The 25185-nt window shown below is 48.2% G+C and overlaps 1 protein-coding gene across 2 annotated transcripts in view; it reads left to right on the top strand.

Moving 5' to 3' along the window:
• The first annotated feature begins 631 nt into the window (after positions 1-631).
• Btbd11 (BTB domain containing 11) overlaps positions 632-25185 on the top strand; it is a 262443-nt gene continuing 237889 nt past the window's right edge. The window contains exon 1 of one of the 2 annotated variants that reach the window (XM_031350227.1): positions 632-2309. In XM_031350227.1, coding sequence (XP_031206087.1) covers positions 1157-2309 — 1153 coding nt within the window. In that variant the 5' untranslated portion in view covers positions 632-1156. The remainder of the gene's footprint in view (positions 2310-25185) is intronic. The other variant, XM_031350226.1, reaches the window with a different exon arrangement.

Below are 25185 nucleotides of genomic sequence, written 5' to 3'. Positions count from 1 at the left end.
CACACACACACACGTGCCCTTCCCCACACATGCCCCCCACCCCAGAAACCCTGGGACTTAGGGTGGTGCAGATTCTTGTCTACCTAACAAACCTATAAAGTCCTAGTGACAGGTGGTTTATGACTAGAGATTCGCTTCCCAGTGGCATTCATCTGTCTCCCCAGCTCTACTTTCCTGGTTATTTCCCTCCACGCTGTAGCAAGCCCAGGCTGAGAAGAGGCACCCGCTTGAATTAGTCAGGGTGCTGAAGAGGGAGGAGAAAACAAACGTGCATCTTGTATAGGATGGTGGGAAGGAAAGAGAAATCTAAAATGCCAAAACAGAAAGTGACCCTCAGGCAAACACTTTGTGAACCACAGAGTGGAACAAATAACGATATAAATGAAAATGTTGTCAATAGTCCGAAAGCGGGAACTAGGGAACTCCAGTTGCAGGATGGCTGTTCTCCAGTCTTCCACCTAGGCCGCGGCTCCCTGCTAGCTGCAGCCCTGGTCAAGGCCAGGGGTGGGGGGGCGGGGGCGTGTCTGAGGGGCGGGGCCGCGCGGAAGGGAGGAATTAAAAAAAAAAAAAACCTAAGTAATTAGCATTCCCAGATTCCATTGGCTCTTCGATGGCCCTGCTTTGCATACGCCCGCCCTCTGACTGCTTGGTTTGCTGGGGCTCAGCAGGGTTTTGCAGCCGCCTGGCTACAGCGCTTTAGTGCGGGGCGGGAGCTCGGAGAACCGCGGCCGGGAGCCCGCTGCCGGCCGAGCTGCGGCGGCCGTATCTGGGGCGATCTAGGTCCTAGCGACACTGTGGCAAGCGCTCGGAGGCTTCTGCATCCGTCTGGTCCCAGGGAGGAGAAAAACAGACACTTTTATTTTGGATGAAAGGCGCGGGTCCTGGCGGGAGCTTCCTTCCCGGCCTGGCTCGCGGCTCAGTGCGCCCTAGCTCTGGCCCCGACTCCAGAAGATGACTTCAGGTTCCGCGGTGTACCTTCCAGTGGCGACGGCTCGGGGAGGCAGGCGAAAGTAGTGACACTTGCTGGCAACGCCAGGTGGGAAAGTGAGCCTAGGCGACGAGGAGCCCCGCTGTCCCCGAGGACCCGGGTGCCCACAGCTCCTTGCCTTTCCTTCCCCTCGGCTCCACGGCGGCTGCAGCATGAAGTGGCGCAGCGATGGCCAGGAGAGGTAAGAAGCCGGTGGTGCGAACGCTGGAAGATCTGACGCTGGACTCGGGTTATGGTGGAGCGGCGGACTCTGTGCGCTCCTCCAACTTGTCTCTGTGCTGTTCTGACTCGCACCCGGCGTCCCCGTATGGCGGGAGCTGCTGGCCGCCTCTAGCTGACTCCATGCACAGCCGGCACAACAGCTTTGACACCGTCAACACTGCCCTGGTGGAAGACTCCGAGGGGCTGGACTGCGCCGGTCAGCACTGCTCGCGGCTGCTGCCGGACCTCGACGAGGTCCCCTGGACCCTCCAGGAACTGGAGTTGCTGCTGCTGCGCTCGCGGGATCCCCGGGCAGGCCCAGCGGTCCCCGGCAGCCTGCCCAAGGACGCGCTGGCCAAGCTCTCGATGCTGGTAAGCCGGGCTCTGGTGCGCATCGCTAAAGAGGCGCAGCGCCTGAGCCTGCGCTTCGCCAAGTGCACCAAGTACGAGATCCAGAGTGCCATGGAGATCGTGCTGTCCTGGGGCCTGGCAGCTCACTGCACCGCTGCCGCGCTGGCCGCGCTGTCCCTCTATAACATGAGCAGCGCTGGCGGCGACCGCTTGGGCCGTGGCAAGTCGGCGCGATGCGGCCTCACCTTCTCCGTGGGCCGCGTGTACCGCTGGATGGTGGACAGCCGCGTGGCGCTGCGCATCCACGAGCATGCCGCCATCTACCTGACCGCCTGTATGGAGAGTCTCTTCCGGGACATCTACACGCGGGTGTTGGCCTCCGGGCTACCTCGTAGCTGTAGCGGTCCCGGGCCTGGCTCCAGCTCCGGTTCTGGCCCAGGCCCCGGCTCAGGCCCGGGAGCCCCTGCCGCGGATAAGGAGCGCGAGACGCCGGGAGGGGGAGCGGCGAGCGGTGGCCCTTGCAGCGCAGCCAGCAGCGCCAGCGGGGGCAGTAGTTGTTGCGCCCCGCCAGCCACGGCGGCGACCGCAGTCCCGCCAGCCACAGCCACCGCTGCCGCCGCCGCCGCCAACCATCACCACCACCACCACACGCTTCACGAAGCGCCCAAATTCACCGTGGAGACCCTGGAGCACACGGTCAACAACGACTCGGAAATCTGGGGGCTCTTGCAGCCCTACCAGCACCTCATCTGTGGGAAGAACGCCAGTGGTAAGTGGCTGTACGGATGCCTTCCTTCTCCCTCCCAACTCCTTCAACTCCGGGCTCAAGTTTGCCTCTTGTCCCCCTCCCGCGCCTCTCTGGCCACTCGCGCTCTCCACGGCCTTAGAGGTAGGGGCCAGAGTGGAGACAGCCAGGAACCCGTAGGTTCACTCCTGAGCTTGGGATCCGCGTGGTTGACACTGGTAGTAATGTTCCCGGAGCACACAGGGTTCCGCCCCCTTTGTGCAGGGCCAGGTGGTGGCTGCCTCCCGCAGGAGGGGAGCAAAATCCAGCACCCTTTTATTTTACATTTAATTTAGTGTGTTGTTTTACCCGGATCAGGCTCGAGACGTTTGAATCTCGTGCATATCTTCTAGAACCCTGTTGTGATCTTTAAGGGACCACATTCCAGTGCCCTCGAGTTGGGCTAAGATCTGGAGGAGGCGGGTTCATTTGTCTGCGGTGCAATTCTCTCGCTTGCCCCAGGCCCTCTGGGGTCGCTGTGGATGCGCTAGGAAGGCATGGCTAGCGGGCGGCGAAGGTGGAAGGACAGAGCTGGGTGGGCCTAAACGTGTTTCATGTAGGTGGTGGTGGTGGAGCGGCGACATTGCATAGCTCTAAGTTTTCCTGAACAATTTCTGAGCACTTGAACCCAGAACTGGGAGTACAGAGGGTGGGGGGTGAGGGGGTGGGGTGAGGGTGGAGGGTGGGTGGCTTAGCGACGGGCAAGGCCAAGGATTCCAGACCCTGGCGGGTGTTTTGCATCTGTCTGTCACTTGGCTGAAGGAGAGCCACTAAGGGACCCAGGGCAGAGGGAGGGTTTATCAGCTACGGGAGACCTTTTTCTGGAGTTCTAAAATCCCCTCATCGCGCCTCACTGGATGGCGTCGGGTGGGTTTGAACCTGGGGTCCTGGCTGCCCATGGGGTGGTGCTAGGGTGCTTGTTTTCCGGGTCTCACGCTGGCGGTCCCCTTCTGCAAAAGCCTGAGCTAGACACTTCAAAGCTTCAGTTTTCCACAGGAAATGGTAGAAGAGTAACTGGAGACTCTAAAAGCGAAATAAAACTTTGTTACGTATTCCAGGCGGTTTGGCCCGAGGTTGCGTGGTCGGAGCGAAAAGGCAGCCTTTCTGGGTAGATTTCATTCATGTCACAGCCTGTCTGTTTCCTCCAAGCCAAAGGAGAGATGGGTCTGACCTGGCTCGGCCTCTGGGGTGCCAAGAGTGTGCATGTGGGTGCGCCGGCGCATGTGTGTGCAAGTGCCTTGTGAGTGTGCGAAGGAGCGAACCAGCAAGCTTCTGAGGTATAAGGCTCCAGCTTTAACCGTTTGTAAACTTAACCCTGATGGACTTTCTGACTGAATCCCTTCACCTGGATGTGATCATCGTGGGGGAGGGGAAGAAAAGAGCAGAGCTTGTGTGTGTGTGTGTGTGTGTGTGTGTGTGTGTGTGTGTTGGGGAGGGGCTAGGATCAGCCTGGATCCCAGAGATTCTTCTGCAATCTCTTTGCCAAAGCCCACCCCCACCCATCCCCCTGTTGCCCTAAGGCATACTTCCCAGAGGATACCAACCGGTTCAGACCTGCACAGCACAGACTCTCGTGCAGCAAGTACACAGGACATCCCACTGAGAATGAAAACATCTGGTGACAGAGCAGGAGGCTTCTTGTGTGCTTTCTCAGAATGGGGGATCAACCTGCAAAGCCCCGAGTTTTGAATTGTTCTTTGTTTTGAAGTGCACAGACCAGCTTAATATTCTCACTATTGGAGGCTCCCAGTGCCCCCACTGCAGTCACCCCTTAGCCCGAGTTATCTCAGCAAGGCAACTCCTTCTCTTCCTCTTGGGGTTCTTTTACTCCCTCATTTTACTTTTTCAGAGATTCCCACCACCCTTCCCCACCCTGAGGAAGCTCTAGTCTGCCAACATCCGCATCCTGTTCCCTCTCGGTCTGCATTCTCTTGAACTGAGAGATTTGGGGTGATTTTTCTGGGCCTCTGTCCACCGGTCTGCAGAATGCAGGTTTTAACACACAGTATGCCCTCAGCTCCTCCCATAGCTCTGTTAGTAGCCAATCTTCTTCCAAATAGACTTTGCTTTTAGGATCTTTAGCCTCTTGTAAAGACAGCATTTGTGTTTATCCCTTTTGGGGTAAGGCTAATTTAAGGGAAGAGAAAACCACAGGGCTGGTTTTGGGCAGGGTGAGTGTGTGGCGGTTGTGCCTTGAAGCCATCAGACTTCCACACACCACACAGCTTAACTCCTGGGACTCAGGGCTCTTCCTTCAGCCTTTTCTGGTTCAAGACATGCTGTTATTTCATCCTGATCTCTTCATTTCTCTACGGGCTTGTTCAAAATGGTTGGGCAAGCATACAGAAGAGCTAAGGTATGAGTGATTAATGTCTCAGGCATCCAAACATACACTAAACATCAAGTCTGTTTCTTCAACTGTTTTGCACAGCAGTCTTTCTAACCTGCAAACCCTCCTAAGGACTACACACCTTCCAGAATAGATTTTTCCCTCTTTTAACTCAGTAACATTACTAATTTATTCATTTGTGGATTCATCTGTTCTTCAATATTTATTGAACAGCTTTTAAATGCCAGGGACTGAGTAGACACTGGGTAAAAGGCAATCGCAGCCAACCCGTTCCCAGGATCACTTTATACACTGAAACTCTGTGTACCTTTTTTCTAGCATAATTGTCAGGCTGGGGGGTGGAGCTCAGTTTGGTAGAGTGCTTGCTGGGCATGCACAAAGCTCCAAGTTCAATTCCCGGCACTGAATGAACAACCCAGTCATGCAATACTAGCATGCAGAAGTGGATGGAGACAAATGAGAAGTTCAAGACCGTCCTTGGCTAGGTAGCAAAGTTTGAGGCCAGCCTGGGCTACATGAGACCTTGTCTCAGCAAACAAACAAACAAACAAACCCCAAAGCACTGCTAGCATCTCCTTTATACAGTGCAAGAAACTGAGGCACAAATGGAGCTTTTTGGAGGAAGGAGGGCAGTTGTTTTTGGATTCCTTGTTGGGACGCAGGTGGCCTACTCCAATGCCCGTACTCCTAGCCACTGTGCCTGTAACTTCAGGTGCCGATCAGTTCCCTGACTTCAGGCTATCCTACTTCCTTCCCTACCCAGCTGAGCACTGACGCCATACAATTTGCTGTTCTTGTTTTGTTTCTATTTATTCACCTTTTATACCTGAGGTTCTAAACTGTCAGTACTAATTTTGCATGTTTTTTTTTCATCTTCCAAGCCAAAGGGAGTACCTAACACCCAGCTAGAACTTACTTGATGCCTGTTGAATTACGTAAGCCGTTGTACTGTATTGCTCAATGATGTCCTTAAAGAAGCTAACTGCCTTTTGAGCTTCTTGAATTTCATTTTTAATTATTAATGTGTGTGAGTGTGTGTACAGGTGTGCATGCATGGGTGCCCATATGGAGATCAGTGTGATCTCCATGAAAAATAAATAAATAAATGAAAAGAAAGGACCTGACTGTTCCTAGGTATGGTTGGAGAAGGTTTATTGTAGATATGAGGTAGAGCATTATCAGAAGCAGAGACATCTGGGAGAGCCTAGAGTGAACATGACCCTGAGCCAAGTCATGTAAGGAGAGGGGGGAATGGAGATGCAGGAGACCAAAAAGAGTGAAAGGTAAACCGAAAGAGGAAGAGAGAGATGATAACGTCTTTAGTAGTAGAGATGCCTAGACAGGTGTAGCAGGCCAGACCCAAGAGATGAGTGCCAACATCCCTCTCTTTTGTTTATTATAAAAGGTACGGAAGTAGGAAGGGGCAAGGTAGGAGTAAAGGTGCCATGCTCTTTAGACAGGAGAAAGGGCAGCCCAACCCAGTGCTGAAGTTTAGGGTAGGGGCAAGGTGTACCAGCCACACCCTATAAAGGTAAGGACTGAGGGCTGCCAGGAGAGCCTGGCAGCCAGGTCCACTTCGTTGTGTTAAGTAGGCATCTCAGTAGGCCATTTTCCTGGGTTTGAGACCTAACGTCCCAGCCCCCCTTTTGATAATAAATGATAAGGAGTCATGCATGCAATCTTTTCTGTGACTACTTCCTGCTGACATTGGGGCGTTGTTGGTGAGGACCCGAGAAAGCTGGCATGATAGCCAAGGCTGGGAACAGAAAGAAAGAAGTGAAGGCCCTTGCTTGCTCTCCAGACTCTGTGGGCCATCTTGGGCTAGGGAAGTAAAGGCCACTTTGAAGCAGTTTGGAGCTGGATGGCCCGGGTGGGGTCGGGGGTGGCTAGCAGCTTTGGAGCTCTCTAGGATGCAGATTCTGAGGGGATACCTGGGGCCGACATGGGGTATGACATGACAATTTGCAGTCTAACATGGTGGAGGTCAGAAGACACTCATGGGAGTCAGGTCACTCTTCCCAACATGCAGTTCCTGAGGATCAAGCTCAGGTTCCCAGGTTTGGTGGCAAGCGCCTCTACCTCCTGAGCCATCTTGCCAGCACTTGAATCCTCTTTTAAAAGGTTTTTCTGAGACTTTGCCCCACTATACTGCCACTTTTGCAGCTGCTTTCCTATGGATTTAGATACTAAACTGCCAAGGCTGGGAAATCATGAAGCTAGTGGGGCTGAGTTCAGAAAACAAAGAGCACAGTAGAGCTAGCACCCACTGGTCCAGCATCATCTGGGCGGGGCTTGGGCCTCAACATTAGCTGGGTAAGACTTGGGTTTCAGCCTTTTCTGCAGAGCTCCCGAGCATGATCTTTGTTTTGTGGTGCTGTACTACTCTTCAGATCTGGGTTTTCTTGTGTTAGTTTTTAGGTGTTTTTAAAGCCTGGGCAGCATGGAAGAGACCCCAAAGGACTGATGGAGTTTTTGTGGCGTGGGAACATTTGACTTGATTCATTCTACTAACACTGAAAATAAGAAGAGAGCAGAGGCTTTTGTCATGCCTTAGTTACTGAATCTTGAATGCCCTCAGAACTAGTTGATCTCTACTAAACCTTGAAATGATGCTTCACCAGTGATCTGTCCTCCTCCTTGAGAGGATGCACTCCTTCTCAAGCTCTGTTCATCCCATGTCTTCCCTTCTGAATACCTGGCACACTGTAAATACTTTCTACTATTTGTTGACTAAATGAATATCATGAGATCATTCAGTCTTTAGGGTGTCAAATGTAGCCTCTGTAAGGCAGTTGCTATGATATCAGAGTACAAAGTCATAGCTCCTGGATTTGGATTCCAAGGCTGCCATTTGTTTGTTCTTTGGAGTTCCACAGACAGCCCTCAGCTGTAAAACCAAGTTCATAATTATGAGATTCTTTGTCCTAAGGATGTCAGCCTGGTGCCTGGTAGGGGCTAAAATGATGGTGGCAGCTGTGGTTATAATCTTGCATTGTAGTATTTCCCTTCTCTATTCACACTAGATCAATGTACCCATATGCTCATTGTGAAGGGAGCCTGAGGTCAACACTTCAATTGGTGTGTGTCTGTGTGTCTGTGTGTATGTATGTGTGTGTATCAAATAGTTCACTGTATCTACTTCAGAGACTGACCGGTGAGCCTAACTCCATGGCCCTAGTCACCAGAAGGTGTTGTGGCCGAAGTGAAAAGAAAGATTATTTTATTTTATTTTAAAATGATGATGATGATAAAGATGTCTTTCATGAAGGTACACCTTCACTAAACTTCCTGAGTGATAGAAATGTCCATATGTTAATAGAAGTATCTGTTGATATTTGCCCAAATGCATCCCAACATGAAATTTAGCTTTGTGCATTTCTCTGTATTGTAGGATATCTTTCAGGGGGAAAAAGGCTCACCCCTGACAAAAGCCACAGAGATCCTAGTATAAAACTTTGTTATCTATGCAGAAAAATGTGCAGGGAAGGCTGGAAGAGGCAGCATAGTTTGCCCAAAGCGAGGAAGAACTTTCTGCTTAGAAACATCGAGTCTCCACTCTTGGCTCCTCTGTCTTCTAGCAGGTAAATTGTTGTGATGAATTTTGTTTGTATGGTGAGAATCATATAAAAGAGAATAACACACATTAAAAAAAAAAACTGAAAGAAATGCAAACCTATCATGGAGGACTATTACAGGATTAGACCATATCTGCTCTGTGACAGTGCCAGCCTCATACAGGGACATCCTAATAACAGCTTCCTTTTCAAACAGATCACTCCAGCTGGTGATAGAATACTTTGGAGGTTCTGCATAGTCTTCTTGCCTTCGGGGACTCCCCTGAGTCAGAAGCGCTGGTGAGGTGGGTTAGTTGGCTCGCAGGTCCTTTGCTCGCAGGTTCGCCCTGGGCTCGCAGGTCCTTTGCTCGCAGGTTCGCCCTGGGCTCGCAGGTCCTTTGCTCGCAGGTTCGCCCTGTGAACTCTTGAGTCTGTGGTGGCTGAGCAGTTTTCCCATTGTGGGCCTGGTTGCGCCTTTCTCTGCCGTGGTGTAGTGGCTCTGCTGGACAAAATGCCTCAGGAGGGAACTCAGTGTCTTCAGGGAGGCAGCGAAGCTGTCTCAGGAGCCCCACTGAGCGGCGCCTTTGGTCTCAGAGTACATTTTTAATTAACTGTCTCTTTGTAAATTAAAACCAGAAATTTGGGTCAGTAGAAGGTTCTTTGGTTTTCTGTGCAGGAGTCTGTTCCTTGCTGGGGTGTTTGCAAGTGTGTGTTTCATGAAACATCATAATAGTAATGACCCAATAAACCTGTGACGGGTCAGGTGGAGGCGTGAGGTCACAGGTAGGGTTCTGATGGCCTCTGAAGTGGAAAAAAACTCCTAACTTTCCCTCTGTTGTTACCTGTGGCCTCAAGCCAGACTAAAAGCTCATCTATAAATAACGTGGTTATCACTCACTGAGAGGTAACTATATGCCTTAATCGACTCTGGGGTCACACGTCCATGCCAGCTCTGGGTTTCCTATCTGTAAAATGGGTATCTACTGTAGGAAAAAATAGCTGCACTCACAGAGCCCATTACAAACCAGGCACTGTTTTTAATGATGTCTACGTATTATCATTGTTATGGTCACATCAGCTGTTATAAAAGATAATTTCCAAATCTCAGTCTAAAGTCACTCTTGTTCCCTTAACCTCTGGTTGGGTGAAATGTGGGCTGGAGGAGTCAGGAGCATCATTTAGGGGGTGAGCCCTGACTGATGGCTTTGTGTATCTTTAGTATGTAGCCTGTAAGCATCTCCTTTGCACTCATCCAGCCCGACAAGATGAGGGGACTTAAGAAAGCTGTTTTCAGAACAAGTCACTGGATTCATGTATCTCTAGCCAAATCTAGCCACATCTGCCTTATTACCAAGCATCCGTATGCCTGGTTCAGGACAAGTCACTTGGTTCATGTATCACTAGCCGTATCTAGCCACATCTGTCTTGTATCCATCCACACGCTTGGCTTCACATAATTTTCTCTTCTCTCTGAACATTACTCCCGACTTAGTATTCAAGAACTTAGAATGATGTTCAGTCCCATTCACTGCATTTAATGGGACAACTCATGGCTTAGGCACCTGGTAGTGACAAGTTCCCTGCCTATCTGCATTCACACACCATATTGCAACAGACTAGGATAACTAGCCACAGTGAAACTTCCTCTTAGTAAAGGGACTCGTGAGAGACCCACAGCAGGCACTGGTCCTTAGTGGTTATGAGAGCTTGTCAACCAAGCCCTGTGTGCATGGCCAAGGATGGCATTTTTGGATTAGGCCTGTGTTCTGCTTTCTGGGAAGAACTTGCTGCTCCATTGTTCTTCCCACTCCCTGCTCTGTCCAGCATGAAGATTTTCTTTCTCCTTTATTCTTGGCCACACCTGAAGTGGGTCTTGCAAGGCGCCATGTCTTTAAAGGCTCAAAATCTTTTCTAGTAGAGTTCCTTTACTTGAACTTTTAAGCATCAGGGATTAATTCAGGGCTCTAACAATAAGACCTCTAAAACCCAAGCTTAGCGATTTTTTTTTTTGCCAGAGCAGTTTAGTGGGATTGTCATCTATGCCATTGTATTAGTAAGCTTTGAGTCACTATGCTAAAATACATGAAGCAACTAAATTTACAAAGAAAAAAGGTTTATTCAACTCAAGCAAGGTCATGGGACTGGTATTGCCTCTCTTGTGTCAAAAATTCTATGAAGATAGCAATTGCATATATCAATAATTAAAGTTTCTGTTGGAGTGGGGTTACCTTTGTAGCCAAGACAGAGAGATGGAACTAAACAAGGGCTTTTAAAAATCTTTCTATAGTGAACTACCAAAGAGTCAGTCAGCTACCTTCCAAAGGCACACCCACAGTGACTCAAAGCCCTTCAACTAGGCCTCACCTCTCAGAAGTGTCATCTTGGGAATCAAGATTTTAATGGAAATGAACCCTTGGTAGGTGCTCAAACCACGCCCAGCAGACATCCAGAGTGCTAGTATACACACTCAGGTTTATTTTCTGAACCAGATTTCATAGCCTGGGTTATGTATTGCCTCTTTACCCACTTACTTCTCTTTCTTTCTCAAGTTCCTAGCACACACATTGAAGCTATTAGGCTTAAGTGGAGATTTACAACCCTCATCTTGTATTTACTTCACTTACAAGTCTTTATCCTTTCTCTTATTGTTTGAGGCTCTAGGAATTGTTATCTTTTTCACCTCTTCACTATTCTGTTCTCATTTGACTTGCAAACTGGCTTATTTGTGCCTCAGCTAATAATCGCTAAACTGGGTTAGAGCTAATCATCACATTCTATTACCATCATCTCCCCTGACCTCTTTCTGCAGAGCCACAGCTCATTTGGGCATTAGTCCTGATGTCTAAATTACCACATAGGACAGTTGAGCCACCGCATAACACTGGGTTTCAGTGTTCTGCCTTCTAATAATGTCACGCATGTTAAGCACCCTCACTTCTGGTAACAATGTCTGTGTGGGTTAGAGCAAGACTAACTGATGTATCAGGTAAATCTAATATCTTAGTGGCAGAACACAATTAACTTGTTTTTTCGGGCTGGGAGTGTAGCTCAGTAGTCAAGCATTTGCCCAGCACACCTAATACCTTTAATCTATAGCACTGCAAAAACCAACAGGAAGTTTTCTTTTTCATGTAAAGTCTAGTTAATGACAGAAGTAAAAACAACCGAGTTGTTACATGGGAGGGACCATTCTGGCTAGGAGCATATCAATTCCTTCTCTATTCCGATGATAACTCAGCTCATACTGGTCTTAACTTGATGCAAAGGGACTAGGAATTATGGGATCTTGATAGGTAGCTAATTTAACCCCAACTTTACACTCTCTCTGAGGGGCATAAGCTCTTTAGATATCTGTCCACTTCAATATCCGTAAGTCAGTGTTATCAAGCCTATTTGCAGATGGGGAAGTTAAGGAACAAAAAGTTTAATGACTTAAGTGGCCAAACTGCATTTGCATGCCATTCATTCTCTCTGAACTTCCCTACCTGCCTGCCTGCTTGTGGATCCTGCACCCCTAAATGGGCAGCCCTGTCTGGCCTCAGTGGGACTTGATGCATGGGGTGGGACAGGGGTTTGGCACAGAATTCTGTGTTAGGGAAACTAAGGTACAAATTCTGTCTTTACTCTCTACAGTCCAGGTGACCCTGGTTAAGTCAGTGAATCTTTCATAGTCTTAATTTCCACCCTACTTAATGAGAAGAATGGTAGTCCTCCATAGGTTGTTGGGAGGGTTGACATTCATGGATAAGTAAAATAGTGTTGGGCACCATGATAAATACTCAGCATAGTAGCTATTGTGTTTAAATGGTTATTTGATCGTATTCTCCTGACTCCCAACTCTTTGCTCTGAGGACCTGCTCTCAGAACCCCACCTCACTGGGTGAAAGATTTTAAATTGTGTGAAAGTAAACCGACATCTGGGATTCAAGCACGGGCTGACCGTGGGGTATAGCACGGGCTGACCGTGAGGTATAGGGTCAGTCATCTAACCTCTCTATGACTTTCTTCTCTTCTTCAGTGAGACTGTTAGTGAAGCATAGCCCTTAGGGCTGTTGGAAGGGGCCTGGTAAGCAGGAGTTGGTGACTTTATTCTGTTTCTTATGGTTGTCTCCACAAGTGCTGTGTTAGACATTAGGCAACACAGTCCCCTCCTCCCTGGTGCTTGTGGGTTTGTGACAAATTTAGTTTATCTTCAAAATAGTAATGCAGAGGTAAAATCTACCTTGTGGCTATTGCCACACTATGAAGGCACACTAAAGTGTGGGTCTCTGCTGAAGCTGTTGGTATGTTTGGAAGTGTGGAAACGTGGCCTCTTTGAAGGAAGGGAAGCTTGAGTTAGGCCTATGAAAGGTCAATTTGGCAGAGAGAGTGTTCTGTACATGTAAATGGCATGTGCAAAAGGCCTGTGGCAGAGAGGCGCCTTGTGGGAAGGAAGTGGAACTTGTATGGCTACCATGAGAGAAGAGAGAATTGAATGGAGATGGGGAAAGATCAGACCAAGCATCTGCCAAATTAAGTCTCTTTTCTGGGGGTCTCTGGAAAGCCTCAAATCAGTGTGTGTGTGTGTGTGTGGGCGTGTGTGTGTGCGCATGTGCGTGTGCATGTGCGTGTGTGTGTGTGTGTGTGTGTGTGTGTACGTGTATGTGTGCGTGTGCGTGTGTGTGTGTGTGTGTGTGTACGTGTATATGTGTGTGTGCGTACGTGTATATGTGTGTGTGCGCGTATATACACCTCTTCATATGTATGCATGTCTATGTGAGGGTCTACATGTGTATACATATTTATGGAGCCCAGAGATTGATGTCTGGCATCTTCCTTCATTATTCTCCAACTAATGTCCCAGGCGGTACCATACCTGGCTTGGAATGTGGGTTCTGAGGGTCTGAACTCAGGTCTTTATGCTTGTGCAGCAAACACTTTATTCTTGGAAAGCACTTAAGGAGGGAGAGTCTATGGTTAAATCTGTGTTGTAAAAAGCTCATGTTGGTCCCAGTGCAGTGAATGTGCTGGAATGAAAGGCTGGCTGCTGCAAGACTAGTTAGGTACCGTCATCCTCCTATCTGATATGGGAAGAATCTGAGGAGGCAAGGCCTTTAGGCACTTGCCCCAAGTTGGTAAGGCACTCAACAGCAGTCCGAAGAACCTCATCCCAAGGAAGCCTAGGATTCAAGTGTTAGTGGAGAAACTGAGACCCAGGGTGAGACAATGACTTGGCCAAGGCCCCTAGGCAGAGCTGGAGCCAGAACTCCATGTACCCCGATTCTTAGTCCATCTCTCATCCACTGTCTCCTGGGAAAGAGACCACCATCTCTTTCCTCCTGATCACTTTCGGGAAGCCATGTTTGTGATACAGATGTAATCTGAGTGTGGGGGGAATGAATTTCCATTCCCACTGGTATCTTCCATTTTCTTTTCCATCCCACAATGGACGTGATCACAGGAGAGGTCCTGGTCGATGTCTGCTGAGCCAATTGGAGCAATCACTGTGAAGATCTGGTGTGCCGGATGCAGAGTGGAATGAACCTCTCTTAGCACATTTATATCTGAGAGCCCATCAGGGTGGCTGCCAGGGAAAGGAACTGAAATCCTTCAAGAGCTGTGACTACCTCAGAGGCAGGGGTCACGTGGATTAACTGATTTTCTTTGTGTGGCATGTCTTTCTGTTTCTCCCTGATCCAGCAGATGGTACCACCCAGGTAGTTGGGGTGAACATAGGGCATCTAAGCATGACTCACGACTTCTCTTTTCCTTGATGTCTCTAGGAAGTCCAACTGCTGAGAGCCAGGTAGGCAGAGGCAGGCAGGCAGGCAGAGCCAGCCCTTCCCTCTTTTGGCCTCCAGCCATTACCCTGTAGGTGTTTGGTTTGCCAACTCTGAGGGGTCCTGACCTGAGCCAAGACAGACTTGCCTATTGCAGGTCAGGGTGGGTTTAGTTACTTCTGCACATGAGAATTGTGCCTGCGGCGGTGGCTACTGAGGTGAGGTCCACAGAGCCATGTGAGTTTGATGTGGATAAGACCGTTTGGATTAGGACGTAAGGCCAGGGCAGTGCTTGGGAGGAGAAGAGTGTCAGGGGTGATGGCAGCCACTGCATGGGACTCTCAAGGTCTACTCCTTGCTAGCTTCCTCCCTGGGTCATGGTGGTAACAAAGGCCCCCAGGAAGCCTGCCAGTGAGGGTGTGGCAAAGATGAGACTCCATAAAATACTGATGCCTGTGTCCAAAGAGCAACACAATGAGGAGAGCCAGGAGTTTCTGCCCCTCAGCAGCTCTGGTCCTAGTCCCTTCCTGTCTTGCTCTGCTCCTGCTCTGTCTTTCACAGACCCCATTTTGAGGCTAGATATGGGCTACTCTTCAGACATTCAGACATCAGAGGAAGATGCTCTCATTGACAGACAAGGATGGTGTTCAGGAGAGAATAGGATACCAGGGAGATTCAAATGAAAATCCCAAGCACAGAAGTCTCTTACAGTGAGGAAGGGAGGTAAGGCCATTGCAGAAGAGAATGTAGAAGAAAGAAGACCAGGAACCAAGCTCTTCCTAGAGTGAGGAGGGTAGAGAAGGCAGTGAAAACAGCTCATGAGAAGCCAGAGTGGTCCATGGATCAACAGAAAGTTGGGAGGGAAAAAAAATGGGCACATAGCAGCAGGTGACATTGAGGTATCAACCCCACAGCCCGGGAGTGTTTCGGCCTTGATGTTACAGCCTCCTTCAGATCTGAGGAAGAGGCAAAAGCTGTGTGTCTATCAGACCCACATCATCTGCCATGAACCAAAGGACGCTCTCCAAGCCTCCCCAGAGGATGGAGGGAATGTGTCCTCTGTATGTCACCTGTGAGGCCTGCTTTACAAGCTTCATCACTCCATAAAAGACCTTATGGACTTCAGGGGTGGGGAGAGGTAAAGAGGCTCTCACCCCATACCCTGCACACTCCCTGAGCAGGCTTACTCCTCTCTCATATATTTTATTGTTACTGGCCTTTTGTACAGATGCTCAGTCTGAAAGCACTGGTCTCTAATGTCCCAGAGGCTCTGGATATCTAAGCTGGGAACCCCAGAGCATAGTGCTGAGGCTCCCAGAAGCAACTGGGCCACAGGGTTTGGGAGCAAGGGAGAGGTAGATTCTGAGCTTGGAACCCTTTGGCAGAGCTCCAAATGCGAAAAAATAAAATAAAATAAAAAAATGGAAGAGACCCATTATTGGAACTAAACCGAGCTGGTAGCTTCAAATAGCTAGATGCTTCAAAGTGGAAGGTGCTCTCTGGTCCTTGGGGATTCTGCTTTTCATGGATGCAGAGAAGGAATGTGCCCCCTCCTGTGCCACATCCTTATGCCCCAGGTGGCACTTCTGATTCCAGGGAGCAGAGGCAGAACTCATCAAAGTCATCTCTAAACCAAAAATAGCCCTGTCCAGCCAGACGCTTCTCAACCTTGCAAGTCAACGTGCCTGCTGTCATTTGTCAGGGCCCACAGCAGCCTCTGTGCTTCTGAGAAGGCTGTCTTTAAAAACTGGCTTGCCCCTGGAACCGGGAGAGGTTTGCTTTTCATCCGAAGAAGTTTTGTGGCTGAACAGACAGGATCCGTCCTGATTCCCAGACCTTGATGTAAGCAAACAGGGACTTGAAGCCACCGAGACTCATAAGGAGAATACGTTATTTATTCGAAGAACTGTCGGATCGGGTTGGTTTTTACCACCGTCAGTCTGTGGTCAGATAGTCTGGGTTCAGTCTCCACACTGTCCTTTGCCAGCTGTACCGCATTAGGAAGGTTTTCTTAAAGATGTAGTTTCTTTGCTTGGCAGTGTGGGCCCCCTCATTTGTTTATAAACACTTAAGCAGCCTTGAGTGCTTAGTACATGCCCAAGAGTATCAGCACTTACCAGTTTAAACTAGTAATTAAGATCTACTGGCAACCTACCTCTCACTAGTACAGCATGCAGCACACAGTAGGCACTTTATTATTGTTTTAGTGAGTGAATGCGGCTATAGCATGCACACTCAATGAAACAGGAATTTGTTTAACACCCTGCTATCGCCCCCACACTTGCAGGAGTGCCGACTTAGTCTTTGGGGCCTCGTTAATGGCAAAACCAAGACCTTTTACTTGTTGTGGCCTAATTGACTGGCTGGGTTCTGCCTCTGTATTTCTGAATTCTCAGCCCTGAAAAACGCTGTATTTCAGAGCTTGCTTCTCTTTGAGGAGCAGAAAGAGAGGAGCAGGCATTATTTCTTTGTACCCGCTCTCTGAGTGAGAGATGACACCATACGGTAGTTCAGAATCAGCTACATAGCTTGGATCTTTCAGCTGAGAGAAGCACCGTACAGCCCACACCTTCATGCAGTCTGGGACAGCAGCTGGGGTTTCTAAACTAGACCCTTGGGAACTGGGGAGATTTATAGACTAACCTGGGGTCACAGCTAGTAGCACACGAGTGTGGTAGGTGAAGGAAGATGCTGAATTTGAGAGACTGAACGTCCTTACAGCCAAGTGTGGAGCTCAACCCTCCAAGTCCCCCAGGTTGGTGTCTCCAGGATGCATGTGCCTTGGGGGGCAAAAAGCAACCAGGGATTGTTCTCTGTCCTTACCTGTGATCTTGTTCAGTGTGCCAGCCTCTGATGAACACTGTCCCACCCCCATCTCATTTAATCCCTTCTTCCCCCCCAAGGAGGGCAGTGTTATTGCTTTACTGCACAGCCTGGAAAACTCAAGACCAGCTGCTGCCTGGGCTCAAGGCTAGACAGTAAGGACTCTGAAACTGGGTGCAACCCTGGCCACCCAGCCTGCAATCTCCACACCCTGCTGTGAGCCATGTTGGCAGTTTATTACAAGGGTTTATTGCAACAAAGTCAATATTCTTTGTGGGGAGAAGGGCTTTGAGACAGGGTCTCCGCTGTATAGCTCTAGCTATACAGCTAGCCTGGAACTTGCTATGTAGACTAGGGTGGCCTTGAACTCAGGGAGATCCACCTGCATACACCACCACACCTGGCTTATAGTTAACATCCTTTAATGCTCTGTTGCTATGAGACACAGCCCTAGAGCGGCAACTCAATCCCATGAAGGAGTTGGGGCCAGCCATTAGACAAACTGTCAACTAACTCAATCAGATTGGAGGTGTAGAATTATGAGGAAGGCAGCCATTCATTCAGTCCTTTCCCTTAGGACTCCTCGTTTGTGGTCTTGTTCTCTCTGATGTTCCTTCTAATATAGTGGTTCTCAAACTTCCTGATGCTGTGACCCTTTAATACAGTCCCTCATGTCGTGGCGACCCCGACCACAACATTATTTCTTTCATAACTGTAATTTTGCTTCTGTTATATGCCACAATGTAAATATCTGATAGGTGACCCCTGTGAAAGGGCCGCTTGACCCCTGGAGGGGTCACAGCCCACATGTTGAGGACCACTGTTCTAATCTTTCATCTGGGAAATGGTTCAGTGCGTACTAAACACCAGCCGAGCATACACTACTGCCAGTGTCACGGCTGGCTTTATGATTGAAAGAACTATAGCTGTTTTGCCCTCAGAGCACTGTGACATTTATTGATTCTAATACTTTATCTGAGCAGCTTTAACCTAGAATTTCTGTGGACTCACTGAGGTGTTTCTTCTCCCACCCCGGGTAGGGGCGAGTAAGTACACCTTCCAGGCTGGAATTGAGATGAGGGGCCCCTGGAAGACCAGAGGGCATGGCCACTATCCATCATCACACACAGACTGTAATTTTGGATCCTTATTTATCTTATGCTTCCTAATTCTTTACATATGCATGGCTTGCAAAGTCCTGTCACTCACTTCTGTTTGTTTTCACAGCAACCACCTGGTGTAGATGCTCACACCCTAATGTACTCAAGTGGAAGCAGAGTGGGAGGGGCCAAGTGTCTCTCTCAGGGGTGCCAATGACCAGCAGCCTGGGTGTCTTTGGAATCCTCATCTCCTTCCTGTGCTTTCCAGTGTCACCTTTGCAAGTTGGAGGAGCTCAGGTGTTTGAGAACCCAGATGGAGCATCCTATGGTGGAGAGAGTCCTAGTGGCCTCACCTAAAGGCTGGTCAGGACACATAGTTGGCCCTGACCTTTGGCTATCTCAGATGGTGGAGGTACTCAGTCCTGTGCCCTGCACTGTCAGCTCTGTAGCCCCAGTGGAGTCTGCCTTAGCTAGCCTCATTCTTCCTACTTTGGCTGTGGGAGGCAGATGTATTCCCTGGGAACTCTGAAGACAGTGGGCCTTGAGCCTTAGAGCAACTTCTTGATGGTCAGGGAGCCCTTGCTTGATACATGCTCTCTGAAAGAAGAGAGGGACTGGACAGAGGTAACCTCAAGATCATCATTGGGATTTCTGTGGTACCCTACAAAAGGCCACTGAGTTAGCTGCCTTTCTGTTGGTTCAGAAGGAATGACTCACCACCTCAAACTCCCTGAGCCTTCCCCATTGCCAACCTGTCCCAAGGAACCAGGGCTCATTCTGATCAGACTCATCCTGAAGGAACACACAGGATCAGAGGCTCATAGGTCTAGTGGGCAATCCATTCTCTATCATCATGCTAGAATGGCCCACGCTGCCCTTGGACTGAAAAATGGAGCTGGCTCAGCGAGAGTCATCTACCTCTGTTTTCACTTTGTAAATGTGAGTTAAAGAGGATGTCACAGGCCAGGATTCTTATGCATCCTGTTCATGGAGTCTCTGCTGTGGTTCTCAATCATGCACCACACTGGGTTTCCCTTAAGGTAAAAGGAGTTTGCTGTGGCAGGTGAAGCAGATGACTGACTGTGCATCCATCCTGGGAGCCGTCAAGAATAGTTATGTGTTACCATTTGGAAGAAACAACAGGAAGTATTAGTACTGCAGGAGTAGAAAAAGTACTCAGCCTGCGTGTGTACTCACGAATGTGCATGCATGTTTTCTCTGTGTGTGTGTGTGTGTGTGTGCACATGCTTTGTGCATGCATGTTTTTTCACACATGTTTTTATATGTGCAAATGTGTATGTGCTCATGAATGTGTGTGTATATACTGTATGTTTGTGCCTCTGTGTGTGTGTGTGTGTGCAGTGAACCCCTATGCATGCATACATGTGCTATGTTCCTGTGTGTGTAAGTATACGTGCTTAGAAGTTTGTAGGCATGTGCTATGTGTATATGCATACATGATTTGTATATCTGTGTATGCACATCTCTGTGTGAGTGTACTGTTTCAATTTACACATGAGTGTGCAAGCAAGTGTACACAAGTGCCTGTATCAGTTTAACATGTTTCTGAGATCTGACTTTCTGTATTAATCGCTATTCTTGGTGTCAACTTGACTACATCTGTGAGGAAGTTTTTCTTAATAAAATCATTTGAAGTGGGAAGACCTACTTTTAAGTTACATCTTTTGAGGTAGGAAGATTTCACCTATGCCATATCATCTGGTGAAAGCCTACAGAAAGGACATCAAGAAGGAAGCTCCTGCGGCAGTCCTTTCCTCCACTGGCAATAGAGCCAATGTCTACAAGACCCTAGCATGTACTGAACACCAGATGAGACTTTCATCTTTGCAAGATGAACAACTACTGGATTATTGACTTTCCGTTGGTAGATACTCATTGTTGGATTAGCTGAATCACAATCTGGAAACCCATTGTTGGACAGTCTGTAAGTCACTCTAATAAATACCCTTTGTCTCTATGTGTAGATTTATTCTATCAATTCTGTTCCTCTAGAGAACCTTGACTAATACATTGTAGACTTTGAGTTCAGGTTGAGTTTCCTAGGCTAACATTTGTATACAATCATGGAGGAAACACTGAGGTCTTCAGAAGCCCTCACCTCCAACAAACAGACCTCATTGTATTCACTGTGATGACTGAAAAAAAAATGTGTGATGTTTTGCCTTGTGCATTATTTACCACATGAGTACAAGGATGAGGGAGGCTCTGATTTTCCTGGCATGGTCATGAGTCCTCAGAATTCATTCCAAATGAGTAAAATGCAAGCAGTCTTTATTTTTTCCGAACGTAATGGAGTGGCTATAGATGTCTGTTGATTTTACACTAAGGGTTTGGCCACGTTACCTGCAGTTATTGATTCTGGCTTTGCAGTTCACAATGTTCAAAGATGATCATTGAAGTTATTGACTCTCCTTGGGCCCAAGAACCAAGTTTCTCTGTGAAGCAAAATGGTTACTTGCTTCAATGTCAAGGAGCCCAGTGGAGGCCTGCTTAAAACAGGATTCTGCAAGAAGTTTCTTCTCCAACTGAGGCATCAGCAGCATTCTTGTAATGCTAATATATTCGCACACTGTGTTCTTTGGCTGTCAATAGGATCTAGTGTGAAGCTGGGGCCAAGCGGAACAAGAAACTCCTCTCTGCCCCCTCCCTTCCTGCGATGGCACAGTGAAGTCTGTCCATCTGAACTGGAAGATGTTTGGCTCAGGTGCTTGGAGGTAGGAGGGGCACCGTGATGTGGCTTCTTGTTTTCATAATTTACTAGAGCCCTGGCATAGCTCTCAGAGTCACATTGTCAGGCCTACTTCCCATTGTAGTGAGCAGGAGAAACAAGTATCTAGCAGGATCTCCTTTCCCACACCCCACCCTCCTGCTAGGGTGGAAGATTCACCAGAGAACGTCTAGGATTGAGTCCTACCACAGTTAGCTTCTTTTATTTCCTTGACACATCTGGCAAGAGGAAACCTCAACTGAAGAGTTGTTTCCATCGTATTGGCCTTTGAGCGTGTCTGTGGGGGTGTTTTCTTCATCACTAATAGATGTAGAGGGGGCCAGCCCACTGTGGGTGGTACCATCCCATGGCAGGTGGGGCTGGGATGAATAAGGAAGGTCCTCAGGCAAGCCAAGAGAAGCAAGCCAGTAAGCATCGTTCTTCCATGGTCTCTGCTTCAGTTCCCGCTTCCGGGTTCCTGCTTTGAGTTCCTTCCCTGACTTCACTCAATGGTGGACTTCAGCTTGTATGTTGGAACAAACCCTTTCCTCTCCCAAGTTACCTTTGGTTGGTGTTTGATCATAACAAACAGAAAAACAAAGTAGAACGAATCTCTTCCTAGCAAGTTCTTGTAAACCGGCACATCCCTACATGTGTTTACAGAAGAACTGTTCAGTGTTGGTGAAACTCAAGAATCCACTAAAGAGAAGTAGCAAGAGCGTGCTGAGCACCTGCCCTCAGCCAAACTGAGTGTCCAAGGACATGGGTGGACATGGCATAGTGGGTGCCTGGGCAGTTCTGAAGATGAGACGTCCAAGGAGCTCACCTGAATGAGGAGAACATAAGGAAAGAGATGACATGCTGTGGGCTTGCTCAGTTCCTCCAGAGAGACTTTCAGCTGGAAGGAACACATGGTTCTACTACCAATCTTGTTCCTTCTGCCACAATGTCCAAGAGGCACTGAGCCCTGTTCACTACCCCTACTCAGAACATACCAAGAACCTCTGGAACCCAGGAAGCCTTCTTACTGGAAGGCTTTTCCCCTCTCATAAGCCCAGGTCATCGTGACTGACATCCTGGGTCATCCCTAATGACTACAGGGTCAAGCGAAAACTCTTCATCCAATGCATTTAAATCCCCTGATTTTGACTTAGAGGAACTTCTCTTTTCTTTTTTTCTTTTTAAAATTAACTTATTTATTTTAGAAGTACACTGTAGCTGTCTTCAGACACACCAGAAAAGGGCATCAGTTCCCATTACAGATGGTTGTGAGCCACCATGTGGTTGCTGGGAATTGAACTCAGGACCTCTGGAAGAGCAGCCGGTGCTCTTAACTGCTAAGCCATCTCTCCAGCCCCTTAGAGGAACTTCTTAACAACAGATACCCCCCACCCCCACGCGCTCCATCAAGCTTCTGCTCAAGATGCCTACCAGGACTGATTCTATTCCTGCTCTCTTAGCCTTAATCTCCAACCCAAGCCTGCAGGTCTTCCTTTTCTCTGAGCTCCCACAGCACTTGCTTGCTGTCCTCAAGGCGCTTTGGGAGTGCATCGCCCATACCTCACACTCCTGGAAACTCTTTGATGCCTGTGGCTGTGCCTGACTCTTCCTGAAACCACGCGTGGCCTTCAAAAGCCAGGCTTGGATTTTATAGTTACTCTGTGTCTTTCCTGCTCCCCATTCACTGAGGATACCTCCCAATCAATATTCCGCCACTTTGAACACAGACTCGTTCTCAATTAAAGCACTCTCCAGAGGTGAATGTGTCACACTTGACCAATAATGATACTTGATTTAAATGCATTGGATAGCCTAATGCCAGATTATATTTGTCAGACATCAAACCAAAACAAGGTTGCTTAAACAAGGTAGGGAGTTAATCCTCTGTCTTACAATAGCCCAAGGCAGGTAGGTAGTCCATGGCTAGGAGATGAGTTGAGTGGCATCCTAGGTTCCTCCGTGTGTTTCTGCCCTGCTATCCTTAGCTACCTACACCATGGGAGGGCTCCAGGTGGTGCTTCTGTTATGGACTGAATAAGATACTTCTGGGGTCCTTTTCCAACAGAGTTAAGGAAAGACAGACGTTCTGGATTAGGGCAAAGGCTAAACTAAGAGGACTTTGTGGCAGAGCCTCACTAAAGGAAGCACAGGGGCCGTGAGGAGAGGTGCCCCAGGTCAGGACACAGTTGTGATAGTACAGAGAAGGCATTTGGCAGTCGGATGTCTCAGGAACCAGAGACAATGGGTCCTTCATGTCAGGCTGTTCTTTTTAACTAATAGGCAGTACAGCTTTTACTGGAGGCAGACCCCTGGGGCTCTGCTGACTGAGCCCTTTCCGTAAGTGGGCCCATCTCTTCTGTCCTTTCAGGACTGAGGAAGTGTGTCAGGAATCTTGGATACCAGGCACAAAATGGAGTGTTTATGTGATATTTTTCAGTGACTGTAATAACCAGCAGTTCTCTTTAAAACCTACTGGGGGGTAATTGGGGTTTCATCAAATCCCTCTAGAATGCTCTCGTTTAAAGCAGCAGGTCATGTTCTGCAAATCTCTACAGCAACTACAACACCTCCATTTTCACTGGGGCAGGGAGTCAGCTCTGGGATGTTGGGGCTTTACTTACTGAAGCAGTCTGCATGCTTTGGGGAGTATTAATTTAGTTAATTTAGTACAAGCTAGGTCTGTGTGGCTAAAGTTTATGGAGTCATATATGATCCTTTGCCCTGTTTTAGACGAAGGAGGCACAGTATTAAATAAGTTGGATTCTTTATGTTTGAAGAGGTTTCAATTAAAATTACACAATAAACAACCCCAAGAGGCCTGGGGAGATGGCTCAGCTCCAACAATGCTTGCTTGTGTGGCAACCAAGCATAAGGATCTGCGCGCTGCTCTGAGAACCCACATACAAACGATCGGCATGGTCACCCACACTTGTAATTCCAGCACTGGGGAGGCAGAGATGGGATTCCCAAGGCTTGCTGGGCAGCCATTCTAGACTACGTGGTCAACTCCAGGCCAATGACAGAGTCTGTCTCAAAGAAACATGATAGATAGTTTATGGAGAATGATGCCCAAGGTTAAGTCACATATGTACACACACACACACACACACACACACACACACTCCAAAACATAGTAGCAAACTGCTTTACTTTGATCTCAGTTTTCTATGTCAGGAGCTAGGGAAGGGCTCCACAGGGTGGACAGTTCATCTGGGGTATGGTAGGGCCAAGTTGCTGGCTGGGGCTGACAAATATGTTTCCATGATGACTTGGCACTCATGTATTCTGCATCTTGGTGCTTCTGAACTCTTCTCTGCATTATATCATGTCTGCCAGGGCTCATCCTACACATGGCTTGGGCTTCTCACTGCAGGCTTCCCTTGGGGCAGTAGTTCCTCTTCCATGATGGCTGACTTCCAAGAGCCAAGAATGGTTAAAAGCCCTGTCCAAAAACAGTGTGATGTCGCTTTCATCCTTGGCCAGAAGGAAAGCCAATGACAAGGCCATGCTGACCGAAAGTGTGTGCATGGGGGACTTTGCCTCTTTGGAAAATGGTTGGCCACCTAGTACATCAGAAAGTACTATTCAGGGGCTGGGAGATGACTCCGTTTGTAAAGTGCTTGCCACGGATGAGGCTCTGAGTTCAGTCCCCAGAATACACACAAAAATGCAGTGTGTGGTGGTATGCACTTGTAACACCAGCAATGAGGAATTGGAGGCAGCTGAAACCCTATGCCTCACTGGTCAGGCAGCCCAGATGCAGAAGGATTGGGTCCCAGATTCATAAGACTCAACCTCAAAAGACAAGACAGGTGGATCCTGAGGAAAGACATCTGTGGCATCCATATACACACATGTACATACATACCTAGACACACACACACACACAGAGAGAGAGAGAGAGAGAGAGAGAGAGAGAGAGAGAGAGAGAGAGAGAGAGAGAGAGAGCAGAGTATTGACCATAACATTGAGAGCACCAGGGACCAACCAACAGACTCCTGAGTTAGGTGGTGACAGGGACACAGGCGTTCTAGAAGAAAGGCAACGGGCCTGACTATTGAAAAGCGAATAACTTGCACATTCCAGAGAGAAATGGGTGAACAGCATATGTGGTGTGGTGGCAGAGGCAGATGTATGTGTGGGGTGGGGCTGTATTCTCATGAGAGTTTTATCCAGAAAGCCTTCCCCCATACTTCATTGCTTATACTTAATTGTAATTGGGTTTATGTTTTACATATGCATATTCAGTGTGTATGTCTGGGTATATATATTCATATATGTGCACAAAAATATATGTAAGCCCATAGATAGATATATATATATCCATATCCAACTATATTATATATCCATTATATTAATATTTTTAGAGCTCTCCAGCCTTCCAGTTAATAGATCCTGAATGATGCATGTCTACCATACAATATTTTAAGTGATGAAAGAAAAAAGGTCACCAGAGAGACCTGTTCATGGACCTTATGTTCTATAATGGAGGCCTGCAGACTAATGTTTCCATACGGGGTGTTATTTCAAGTGGTGCAACATGATAA

This window comes from Mastomys coucha, unplaced genomic scaffold, assembly GCF_008632895.1.
Source record: "Mastomys coucha isolate ucsf_1 unplaced genomic scaffold, UCSF_Mcou_1 pScaffold4, whole genome shotgun sequence".
Lineage (NCBI taxonomy): Eukaryota > Metazoa > Chordata > Mammalia > Rodentia > Muridae > Mastomys > Mastomys coucha.
This window is presented reverse-complemented; position numbering and strand designations above follow the sequence as displayed.